The 13263-nt window shown below is 47.7% G+C and overlaps 1 protein-coding gene across 1 annotated transcript; it reads right to left on the bottom strand.

Moving 5' to 3' along the window:
• Positions 1–926: 926 nt before the first annotated feature.
• LOC1281907 (uncharacterized) lies at positions 927–13210 on the bottom strand. Its single transcript, XM_061648329.1, has 13 exons — positions 13054–13210; positions 11970–12372; positions 9632–9757; positions 9354–9542; positions 9109–9273; positions 7964–9038; positions 6806–7100; positions 6636–6729; positions 6433–6553; positions 5787–6350; positions 3431–5716; positions 2859–3350; positions 927–2484 (listed from the first exon to the last, which is right to left on the bottom strand). The coding sequence occupies exons 2-13, from the start codon at positions 12150–12152 to the stop codon at positions 1925–1927; spliced, it is 6150 nt and encodes a 2049-aa protein (XP_061504313.1). The 5' UTR covers positions 12153–12372; positions 13054–13210; the 3' UTR covers positions 927–1924.
• Positions 13211–13263: the final 53 nt, after the last annotated feature.

Raw genomic sequence — 13263 nt, 5'->3', positions numbered from 1 at the left:
ACATGTGGGCACGTGCGGCGTTCGGCGTTGCTTGTAGTTACAACACTTCCCTTTCGAACACGCTCTTTGGCTTGGTTTCATTTTCACTTTCGATATTAATGTTGTTACTAATTGAAAATACAAAATCAAACTATCGTATCAGTTCAGTTTTGTTTACGTGAACGCTGGCAGGTATCATCCGTTAGGGGAGGGATTGTCTTAAATTATATATCTTACGCAAACTGTAGAAGCTGTGGGGAAGAGGATGAGCAGCATAATAGTACATGAGGGGAACACACGGAACGCAACAAGTCTCTATCTACAGCATAAAGTTAACAAACCGCAAACCCAGGAGCAGAACAGAGACTCATGTAATGGTTCATTTCGTTTATCACAACCTTTGATTGCTGGTGAACAGTATTAATGAGAATAAAAATATTGCGTCCCGCGCAACCTGTAATCTGCAAAAAACTATTGTTTTTCTTTCACTTTCTTTCAAAGTTAACAACAGTCTCGTACAAACTTGTTCTTTTTTCTCTCTTTGTCTTCTGGCTAATAACGCCATACGCATCTTTATTGTTCATTAAAATCATAAAAAAAAACCACACAGTTTAGAGTTAAACATAATGCAAACTTATACACACACACGACCGGAAACGCGTGGTCGAAACGAAATGTTCCAGTGGCATTTAAAACCGATACAATATCGACGACGCGAAGAAGTGCGCTAGTAGTGTGATAGCTATATGGTTGATAATTTCGAATATTTTATTAACTTTTTTTGTCCACTATTCTGCCTTATATTATTATTGTTACTACGACGTTTTCGGCGACGCTTTACAAAGAGACCCGTCCTACCGCGGATGTGATGCTTGTGTTCGTAGGAGCTATTGGTAGGAAATAGTAATAATAAAAAAGCCTTTTCACTTCTCAACGAATACTTTCCATTTTCTTCATATGACTGGCAAATTCACTTGCTTTATTGATTTCATTTCGATAAATCCTTCCATCCATCCATCCATCCGGTCCGGATGATGTCGTTCGCGCGCAGTGTGTGGTTTCACAAAAACAGGCAACAACAAACCCCCACCCTTCCGATTCACCACCGCGACCCGACCCCGATGCATATTGAAACTGTCCCTCTCTTCTTCTTCTTCTTCTCCATAGTCGGACCGGCGTTATGCTCTTTTTTTGTTTGGCTGACCATACAAAGGGCAATGAAGCGGGCGCGCTCACAATAATCTAATTCATTCCAAATGCTGAAGAAAAAAAAAAACAACCAAACATTCGCAACGGTGTCCATCCTTTCTAACGATATGTGTATGTATGTGTGTGTGTGTTGCGGTTAAACATTTCAAATACGAAACTAAGTTCCACCAATCCCATGGAGTTCATGTTGCGTTCATAGAGGTTTGAGAATATAGAAAAAAATACTTAATTGTAACTGCTGGAACAAATCAGAAAGAAAACGGTTCCCTCAAGACGACGCGCAGAGCTCCACCAATAGTTCAGATTTTATCAAATGTTTTTTTTTTGTTTTTTTTTTGTTTGTATTCCCGCTTTTAAGTTGGTCTGTACTTGACTAGTGTACCAACTCCGGCCTTCCAGTTAGCCGCCTACTACGCCCAACCCTTTCCAAACACAATCCCTTTTCTTGAACGCACATAAGGCTAAATGCTAAATTACAAATCCTACTAAACCTAGTAAACCGTTAGCGATTAGGGGTTGATGATGGTGAGAGAGTATGGTAAAAGAAAAGAAAACAAAAAAAGATCGACATGCAAAGCAACCGGAAAGATTACCCGAACACGAACATCTGGGCACTCCAATGGCAGCAAACAAGTGGGGACAATTTCAGATGCATCGATTCCTTTCGGGTGACCCACCATCGCGAGTGATGCTGCGAGAGCGAGAGCGCGCGTTACATTGCGTTGCGTTCCGTTATTTACATGATCGAGCAGAGCCCGGACGCTTCGAGTCCGCTCGTTACCCGTGGCTGCCTGTTCAACTCGATGCCCAGTAGGCCTTCCTTCAGCTCATACGCAACATCAGTGGTTTCTTCGAACGCGACCTCAGCGACAGCATCGGCCGCCAACGGCAGCGTCGCCACGGTCGACGATTCTTTATTATTGGACTGTTCGGCACCGTTCTTCTCGTCCCGCTCTTCCAAACTGCCGCCAGCGCCACCACCGTCATTGCTCGCCTCGTCTTCGACCCCTTGGCTATCTTCATTAAAATTATTCGTATTTACACCGTTGCTTCCACCATCGCCAGGCTCACCGTCGTTGTTGGACGATGCCGCTGCCACCTGCTGCTGCTGCTGCTGGGCCTTACCCTTCGTGATGTTGATTTTGATCTTGTTCGGCACAACCGTGGCCGACTGTGGCGCATCCTGCAGATCGACGTTGCCATCGATCGTTGCCTTTGGTTGCGCCACAATGCCCATCTGGTTGGACGATTCTGATGGTGATGGAATGCTTTCAGCGATAACGTCTTCGTACGGCTCTGCAAAAAATACAGCACACACCGCAATTTATATAGAGGCGTTGACAACGTCCAAACACGAATCAAACACATTCGACAACACAACTACATACAGGGTTTTCCAGGGGTTCTCATAGTTGTGGGACACTTCCTAGACTCTTTCTTATAGGAAGTGAACTTCATATGATGGAAATTGGACTCTATTGGACCCGGTTTTGGACAGGCTCCTTGGAAATTCCTATTGGATTTGTTCAATAATGGTGCTATAGAGTTCAATTTCCATTACAATAAGAAAAAGTCAATAAAGTGTCCCACAGTTATGACAACTCCTGGAAAACCCTGTAAGCAACTTCCGTCCAAAAGTAACAAAACACATCATACACTACCACACTTACCCTCTTCAGCAGCATTGTTGGCGGCCGGAGAACGTTCCGCCACTTCGACCAGGCTGGACTCGATCGTGCCGACCTCCTCGAATAGTGCATCCTCCTCGTCGGCATCGTCCTCCTCCTTCGGTTCCTGCTTGATCTTAACGCGCAGCAACGACGACAGCGTGCTCGGATCCTGGCCGCCATTGGACGCCCCTTCGCCCGACTCACCCGGCGGTTTGTCCTCGATCGTGTCCAGATCCGTCACCTCAATGTTGGGCTCCTGTATGAACAGGTCCTCGTCGATTTGACGCTCCTGGAACTCGGGCCGCGGCGATTTTGCACTTCCGGCGACGCTCTTTGCTTCGTCCACCGTGGACGATTGCTCGGCCGCCTCCGCATCGCCTTCCTTCTTTTCAGCCGCTTGCTCATCATCGTCGAGGATTTCCTCCACGACGGGCTCCACGGCAGGTAACACGATCACATCGTCGTCATCGTCATCGTCCTCCATTCCATTATCTGCAAAGAAAAGCACCATATATCGGTGTAAACAAAACAACTCCTTCCCCGCCCGTACAACTCCCCGCTCGTAGGCTTACCCTTTTTGCTAGCTTTTGATTTGTCTTTTCCTGCCCCATCAGCGGCTTCGCCATCCTCGCCAGCCTCGCCAGCCGCGCCGCTCGTGTCCATGGCTTCATCAGTCTTCTGGCTCTCATCCAACGACGCACCGAGCGTCCCATTGCCCAGCGTCGTTTCGGTCATCGTCAGCGACGCCTTGTAGTCCTCGTAGCACAGCGGATGGTACGTGCTGCCATCGACCAGGATCGCGTTGCGCAGATGCCACTCCTCCGTTTCCTCGTTGTAGAAGTGTTCGAACACATCATGGCACATGTGGCACTGCCGGTCGCTCTCGTCCAGTCCGGCCGGGCAGCTCGGCTGCGGCGCATCGTCGTGCGACGAAAAGTCATCCCCGTCGTTGCCGCCCAGGCCCATTCCGCCGCCGGCGCCGCCCTTCTTAAGCTCGCCCTGGTCGGTCTGCTGCGTCTCGAACCAGTTCTTCTCGCGCTCCTCCAGGTCCTCGATCTCCTCGTACTGGATCCAGTCCGACACGTCGTAGTACCACTTGCGTGAGTGCGCCTTCCGGGCCGAGTCTCGATCGCGCCGATTCTGCCGGAAGTGCCAGTCGAGATGCTGGCTGTACTTCATCGTCTGCTCGGGCGGGAAGCGTACGCCGCAACTGCTGCACTGCATGCCCGAGAACAGCTGGTGTACGACGGCCGCTTGGCGCTTCTTGATTGTTTCTGGCTTGTCCAGCAGCACTGGCTCAATCTCTGGAATGGGTGCTTTATCCTTGTCTTTGGATTTGCTAGCGTCCTCTTTCCCGTCCTTGCCGCCAGCGGACGTACCGGCACCCGCCTCACCACCCGCAGCCTGTGGCGGTGTCGGCGAGGATGATGTGCCCGCCCCGAGCTTCGTGATAATGCCGGCGGCAACTATCTTTTTGTACAATTCTTCCACATTGATGTTCGCCAGCAGTCCTCCGACGGCGGCGGATGCGTTTGGCTGTTGCGCAGAGCCCGGCGCAGAGCCGGCCGCGGCCGAAGCTCCCACTCCTGCAGCGGCGGCTGCCTTCTCGTCCGCTTCTATCCTATAGCCGGGACCATTTTTGCCCGCCGCCGCCCCCGTTTGCATGGCCATCGAGGGCATCAGATTGGTGAGGTAATCGAGCCCGGTGGAGGTTGCGTTCGCGCCCGCCAGTCCCGGATGCTGAGGGCCGATTGCGCCCGGCGGCAGCGTATTGATTCCGCCGAAACCCAAACCGGCCGCTCCGGGCAGTGCGGGCGGTGCAGTGGTGGGAGGAGCGAAAGGTGGATTAAGTGGCACCGGTGGCTCGAGCGCGCTAGGATCTTTCGGCGGAGTGCGCAGGTCCCGGTACAGGGGCGTGCGTATCATGTCACGGATGTAGACCCGCCCCGGCACCACCAGGTTCGGCAGCGCGGTGAACCGGATGTAGTAATCGCGGTCACGCGATCGCACCACCATCGGCAGCCCGCCGTAGTCGACCGGGAAGGGCTGCTCGTCGATCAGCACCGTCAGCAGAAAGTCCGCAAACTGTAGCCGATGCATCACGCCGTACACCTCGAACACTTGCGGTTTGCAGTCGAGAAACACCGGTATCATGTACTTCGCGTCGACGATCATGTTAATTTTGCCGGCGACAAGATCCTTGCGACTGTCGCCGATCTTCACCTGCGGCGCCGGGCCCGCGATTTTGAACACTCTCGGCTTGCCGTCCAGCATGATCGTCGTGGGCTGGTCGCCGAAGTAGCACTCATACCAGGAGTCATCGATGTAAAGCTCCCTCGTCGGCGCCCCCAAACGCATCTGATAGACTTTATTCTCAATGCTGACCGATTTGTAGGGCTCGTTAAAACCCAGCTCGAACGTTTCCCTATCATCGACCACCACCATGCGCGCACCCTTCTGGAATCCGATCTCCTTCGGCTCGTCCCAGTTCATGAAGATGACGGCTATTTCCTCGTAGAACCGAATCTCCCGCTGGATGCCATCGATATTGATCGTACGCACGCTGTCGTTCAGCTTGGGCAGGGCCGGATTCAGCATGTTGGGAGCCAAGCCTCCGAGCACGCCCAGCGGCAGTGGACCAGGTGGGGCCGGGAATCGGGACATACCGTCCGCCATTACTGGGAACGGTGCCTGCTCCCACGGGCTTGGTACCGCCAGTCCGGGGCGAATTCCACCGCCTAACGGAGGTGCCACCACCATCGGTCCACCAACGATCGGACCAACGGGACGGTTCGCCCAAGCAGGGCCTGGACCAGGCTCTACCCGATTCCATTTCGATTCACGTATTCTTCGTGGATCTGTTGAAGGAAAAGAAGAGTTTACGAGTAAGAAACATTGTTTTAGAAGAGGGTAAAACCATTTCTTTACCTCGCTGGGCACGGATATCTGGGGGAGGAACGGACGTGGGCGGAATACCGATACCGGCGAACGGCGCTCCTTCGAAGGGCTTGACTAGTGGAGGCTTTCCGTCAATCGGATGTATTTTACCTCGGAAATCATTTACGATGCCGGAGCTGCTATCCTTCGGATCGTTTAGCCGCATCGCCGACAGGCCGGGCGTCGCCGGGGTCACGGACGTTACGATCACATCGTCTTCGCCGCTCATCGACCCATTATCGTCGATCCGAATCACCGACTGATCCTGCCGCTTCACGTGCTCGATGCGCTGCGCCTGACGAATCTTTTGCGTCTCGTTCAGCTGAATCACCTGCTTCATCAGGATGTTATACTGCTCGGGTGTAATTTCGCCCTTTTCCATCTGATCCTGAGCCTGCGCGATGATGGTTTTAATGTTGGCGTTCATACTGTCCATCGAATTATCGTCCTCATCTGCCGCGTCGTGATGATGAAGGCTCTGCTGCGGAAACCGATGATCGATGTCCCCTGGTTTGGTAAGGGAGACGATGGATCGTCGTCGCTCGATAGGATCATCTGTAGGAGAGTTATTATTATTTATTGCCAACCTTTATGCACCAAAACCTACAACAGCACTCTACAAGACGGTGATACATACCTGGCAATTTATTGTACAACAGAGGTCTGCCAAGCTTGTCCTTTTCAAGTCCTTTTGCACCGTGATTGCTGTTGGTTTTCTCCGAAAGGGGAGATCTAGGCATGTTGACAGCGTTTTCCATCTATATTGCGAAGGGAATGTTGTAAACCAATCATTTAAACGGTCCATTTGTCGCTCAAACTCCACCCAACTGGTGTCCTTACCTTTGGAAAATCTACATCTCGTGCGTCATCACCCATCAATAGAGTGCCTCCGATCGGCAACTGTCGAAGATCGACATCTTCATTGCCGAACAATCTAAATGGATGAGAAAATGATGAAAAATGTATCGGACCATAATGTTTAATAATGTACACTGCTTAGCTATACTTACGCATCTATCATTTCTGCCTTGCTCTTCTTAGCGTTCGGTTCGTCCGAGTTGATGGGACTGCTTCGCTTCTTTCCGCTTGAGAATTCATCTCCATCATCCAGTTCTGCAGACCGCTTGGACGGAGATTCCATCTTCGACGATCTCGAACCGGACGCGTCGCCCTTGCTTCCGCCTAGAGAACTCTCCAGCTCCGGCACTAGTTTTGGCGTTAGCAACTGCAGAGGAATTGCTCGTAAATCGATATCTTTAGCAATCATGGCCGAAAGAGCTTCTTCGTCGTCTGTTGCACTATTATCTGTAATTAATTGCATAATTAAGTATAGACTCGCCTCGCGCAGTGCTACTGACAAATGGGACAGACCACCCCGAATTCTTTTTTTTTTTTTGTTTACAGCGTTAGCTCTCCTTTTCTTTCTGCAATAAAATGTTTTCGGGTTTTATTGAAACGTTCAATGAGACTTAACACTGCAAATTCCACTGACGTCCACTACTGTCCACGAAAATCCACGAAAACAGAGCATCTACCTACTGATTAATGAAACCGGCACAATTACGGAAACAGAGCAAACTTGCAAGAAAAGCAGATCAATCACGAAAATTACAGTAAAGGTGCAACGATGAGAACACAACTTGAATCTCTAAAACGACATCGACAAATACCGGAGCGGAAAGAATCCTGTATCCCTTATGCTGAAGGGATTCGGTGCCATCATCGTTTTTATTTCGCAACCAACTGTTCATTTCCGTTTGATATTGTCTATTTCTGGAGTTGCTGTTTTGTATCTTTTTTTTTTAAATAGGTACCGCTATCGCCAGAAAGAATCCATCAGTCACGAGTTTCTCCAGCGACAGTGCTACCTGCCAGCGAGCTCGTCATACAACTCTGCGAGCACTTCTTACACTATGCGGATTACTGTGTACCCCTCTGCGCGAATGTTTTCTGCTCTACTGCGCAAGTAAAACGGTTTTTGCACTGCCTCGCGACACACTTGTGTCGTTCCACAATCTACCTTTATCCCTCCCCTGACCTTTCGCGCATTGCACTCCCGAACAGAGCAACTACCGTTTGCAACGAGCTGTATAGTTTATCGAACATCAACACACTCATACCGGTTGGGGTGCTGCTAAATAATAGGAAAATATGAATGTCGCTCTTACTTTGTACTTCCGACGATTTTTGCCCCACCATCGTCACAACCATTTCGTCTGCCTCCTTCGCCACCGAAAGACCGTCGGCCACCGGCTCATCGATCTTGATCCGTTTCTGAGGAACGCCGTAGCGCAAGTCAACGTCCCGGTCCTCGAAGGCTGCTGCCTCGCCGGCAGGATGCTGATGCTTTTTGCTTTCGACATTGTTGTTTCGCGCTAGTTGAGCCGATGGTTGTTTGCCACTGAGGGCATGCAATTCCGAAGAGCTTTTGCTTTCCGATCGCGACTTCCCGGCTGCTTTTGGGCTGTTGTCGTTTTGCGAATGACCAGAGGATGAAGATTTCTCCGAAGATGAAGATTTCTTCTTTCCAGGCGAGTGAGGTGATTTGCGACCATGGGGCGACCCACCGTCGCTGTTACTTTGGGTGCGTTGTTTCCGCTTGTCGGACCCGCTGTTGCTGCCGGACCGTGCGGAAGAGCCCGTCTTGCTACCGCCTTTGGTCGACGATCTACTACTGCTTGTAGACGATGAGGATGAAGAGTGTTCTTTGCGGTCCTTTCGCACCTTTGCATCGTTATCGTGCCGCGATCTGTGCGAAGAAGCAGAACTAATGCTGGCTGTGGAAGATGGCGTATGTTTCTTGCCACGTGCACTGCTGCTGCTACCTCCTTCACCTTGCGTAGACGATTCCGATCTGGTGCTTTCTACACCACTAGCCTCGGGCCGGCGATTTTTTGCACCGAAATTGTCCCGTGCAAGAGCGGAAGATTGTTTCGCCGAGGTCGCACCGTGATGTGAAGCTTCCATCAAGCCAGAAGCCATAGCGGGCGGAGGAATCGCCATTGCACCCAGCGCCGCGTTGTGATTATTCATGCCGGCTGTCACGGTTGACGGAGGTCCTCCCAGCTGAGCGGCGGCCTGTTGCTTCGCCAACCGAGGATCGCGCGTCTTGACCATGTTTACCATGCCCATGGTAACGGGAGCAATACGGCTCTTCGGCATCACGCCCGGGGGTGGAATGGTGGGAATAACTGGTAGATGACCTCCCGCTCCATCTAACGATTTGACCAGTTCCAGCGAAGGCTATACATGGGACGAACAACCATTTTAATATTGCATTTGTTCAAATACATGAAATGCATAAAGATCTTACCTCTTTTGCTACACTCTCCGTTTGGATGCTCAACTGTTTCTCCTGTTCCATGATCCGCTTCTTGGTGGTGAGAAGCTCCAGCTCCAGCTTTCGCGCCTGCAGCTCGAGCAGCTCACGCTGCTTATCCCTCAATTGTTGCTGCATCGCGATCGTAGGCTCAGGTCCCTGGAACAAATAAAGGCGAAAGGAAATGAGTAATCCAAATCGTTTCCCGTACACTACTACGCGCATTAGAGAGTACATACATTTGCTTTGAGAAACATAGGATTGACGTGAATTGCGGTTGGTGTTTTTGATTTCAATTGTGCAGTGATTGGCCATCCTGGATCGATCGAGTTGATCTTTACATCCAGCGTGTACAGCTTGGACTGTTGAAACACATCGTTCCACGTCTGTCGCAAGCTAAACATTTTCTCACGAATCTTTTCATTGACCTGAAAATAATCACAATTGAACTCGTCGATTAATAATGGCGCGCAGTACACTATTACGTGGAGACATGTGATTTTCACTGTTTACATACCGTTTGAAACACTCCGCAGAACATATTCACTATGACCTGACTGAAGAGCGTCTGATACTGTTTGCCCACATTCTTAACAATTGAATCAACGAGGTAAAGTATTGGCAGTTTTACATCTGGTGCAACCTATATTAAAATCAATGTACGTTATAACAGAAAATGTGATGACTGCATTCTGGAGACACTCTTCACTCTTCTCTTCTCTTCTCTTACAACAGACTATCGACAAAACGTGTGGCTGATGATGTAATGGATGATATTTAAAGAGTAACTTGAAACTTTCAATCGTCTCAAATAGAAAAAAAATAGTGGAACGTTTGTTTACAACTTATCCAACAGGATAACACAAAAAAGAGCAAGTTTTCATCGAAAGAGATGAAATCTTTGTAACCAATTTTGAAAATAATACATAAAAGTTGCAGCTTCAGAATTGATTTGACAAATAATTGCATCGTTTTGCACACGATACAAGAAAATGGAAAAAGATCGTAACTGAAAAAAGTTGTCTTCGCGAAAAATAATAACTACATTAAATTGCTCATTACATTCCTTAATTTAGTGCAAACCATCTAGCAGCACGCACATGACAGATAGTGTTTTAAACAGATCAATTGTATTGTTACAAGTCTTTTCGACATTATTAAATAATGTTTAAGATTTTTACTCGTAGTACTACTGTCTGCTGTTAAAGGATATTTGGGTTGAAATAAATTACGAAAATAAGCAAACACACTTTAGACAAATATTTTACGTAAATGAACTGTAGATTCATATTACACTAAAGCAACATTTACAGACATTTATCATCAAATAGATATCGTAAAAACAAACTTAAAGTTTATATAATAACTAAACTGCATCACAATCCTATCTGCCATGTGTGTACAGCGAGCGATTTTGCACTTTTCTATCAAAGGAATAACAACACATTCCACTAACTGCCCAACAAAGTCCAACAAGGCACAATCCAAATTAAACTTAATGAAAATAATAAAACAAAATAAAACTGATCAACTCCAGTAAATCACTTTTCGTTACTTCAGATCGCAGGGAATTAAAAGATATTTCGCTTCAGAATGATTTATTGGTCAATAGTTGTTGGTTATGTACTGCTGCTCTTTGGTACTTTAGGCACTGCAACCTGTCCTCGTGATTTTTTTCTGTCCTGCTTGTGTTTTAGGTATTAATTTCAAAGAGTGTGATCAGTTACTCTACTGGGCATAATTGTTGCAGTTTAGATAGATCGAGTTGATAGAATTATTCCTTAGCTCCAGATTGCAACAGTTCCATCTTTAATATACTTGGTTCGGGCAGTTTGAAAGCACAGTGAGGACTAAATACATCTTTTTTTGCAAAATGGATTTTTTTTGTAACAAACTAAGATTATCTTTTGGTTTATTTCGATTACGGAGCCCATTGAATGCGGTAGTATTTTATCGGACATTATTTGACCATCAGTCTTTCTTCGTACGCTTGTTTTTGCATTGGATGTGTACGTATTTATGAATTATGTTAAAAATTGCTTTCAGCTATGCTCAAAATTAAAATTACTTGGTAGTACCCCAGCGAGACTGGTTCGTATAATTCCATTACTTTTGCGTACTAAATGATTTACTCAACTGCCAAAGCGAAGACACTGTTGGCGTTTATAACTGATTTCCATACGGGTAAATTGCAACATTCGATACGAAAGTACTACGATTTTCTAATTTACAGGATGTGTGGAATAAAGTCAAAAATGGCGCTCTAGACATCAGATCAAAACGTAAGTGAAACATGTAGTGTGAATGGGGTGCCATATTGTGGACAAGGATTCTATGTTGCTACGCAACGCGCTTATGATAATGTGAAGCCGCAAAGTGGGCGGGAAAGAAACATCTTTGCCCTAACTGTTTACAATATATACATTTCGAACGCGTACATCTTGTGTAAACACTTCTCTTAGTGGGGTGGAATTCACAAAGACGGACAGTAACATCACAACAATTGGATGCAGAGATGAACATATGAACAATGAACATAGAATGAGGAAAGGCAGCATCTTTGTCCTTGTTTGAGATTAAAATTCTATCATCACAAGAAATATCACAGATCATTTCACAGGCATTATAGTTCCCTCACATTACGACATATTTCACAAACGTTCTATCTGAAACTGTTGGCCACTTGCATCTTGCAACTTTTTTATGATTTTAATTTTACACTGGTTACAGGTACTTTTGCTAGATTCACTACCGAAAACGATCCACCGAAACGGTTCCCCATGAACCGTTGGCCTCTTAATGGATATTTAGCTGTAGGTAGTAGAATGTATAAGTATCGACATAAATTGTTTAACCTTTGCCAGGTGCTTTTCCACCGCGTGCACGATGATTTGGGCATACTCGAGGTTTTCCTCGGCCAGTATCGTCAGCATGTTTATCAGCGGTTTGCTGTTGACGTTCAGGTCGGCCAGACTGGACAGGTATTCTTTCTCGATCTGCTTCGCCCGGCCCTCGGCATTCGCCGCCGCCTGGTCCATCACTGCGCAGGAGGTGCCCTTGGACTGCACCGGGTCACGACAGATGGGACAGATGCGCGGTTGAATTGGGACGGTATTGAGCCGCCTTCGGAAAGCGGGCTGGGCGCTCTACCCTTTCCCGCCTACTCTCTACCGCCACCGTACAGCCAGCCGCTGTCTCCTGACGCTGCACACCAAGCGCTGGACGAACGTCCGTTGCTTCCTGCCGTACTTGCGACCACTGTGAATGGAAAAAGAAGGCATATTGTAACAATTGCAACAGACATTACGGCAACATTGTTATGGAGGGGGGGTCGCGGAACAAAACTCAATATTACAACACTTTGAAAACGCACTGTGTGCTTTAACCGTACGGAAAGCACTTGAAAACGAGCACTAGTTTCGCAAAACAGTGAAATCGTTGGCTAACCGCTGTTTGTCACTATTCACGGATACATTGAACATGCCTCCGCCTAATCGAGTGATCTTGAACGCACAGTTGAACAGGAAACTAATACCTAACCAACTCTATGGCCAGCAACCTATATAACAAAACGCTTACAAAAGGCAGATTAGCTAAAGTTCGACTTCACATCGACCACTACACGCCGGAATAATGCAGAACAATTAACAGTAGAACACACACACATCTACGAACACTGGAAACTACATCAAACACAATGAGCCGTAGTTGGACGTACAGAAAACATCGAATCATCCATCTTATTCGATGAATCCGCCTGAGCCGTGCGTACTTTTACAAAACACATCGCATTTCATCGCGCAGCTACGTTTTCCTTGCTTCTTGCTCTTTTTCTACGTTTTCTTCTCGCGTTGAGTCACACTGTTGCATTTTTTCACAGCCCATTTACGCCCCTGATAACACCGTTCCGCACAATCGAACACACTCCCCGTGACTCACCTGTGATCCAGAGCAGAATTTGCACAGTTTCAGCTGGAATCAAATCAATTTAACACTTGAAATTGTACAATTTCTTCGGACTGACGAAGCGCGTGCCTGCTGCGCTGTGAAAATTTGCCAACTTTTAATCGATCGCGGATGAGCACCCACTTTCATCGATTTCTTTGACAGTTGCGGTGTCACGAAAAGATGAAATGGCAGTTCTGTTGG

This window comes from Anopheles gambiae, chromosome 2 (genome assembly GCF_943734735.2).
Source record: "Anopheles gambiae chromosome 2, idAnoGambNW_F1_1, whole genome shotgun sequence".
In the NCBI taxonomy this organism is placed as follows: domain Eukaryota; kingdom Metazoa; phylum Arthropoda; class Insecta; order Diptera; family Culicidae; genus Anopheles; species Anopheles gambiae.
Note: the sequence above shows the minus strand (reverse complement) of the source record. Positions and strands in the feature narration are given on the sequence as shown.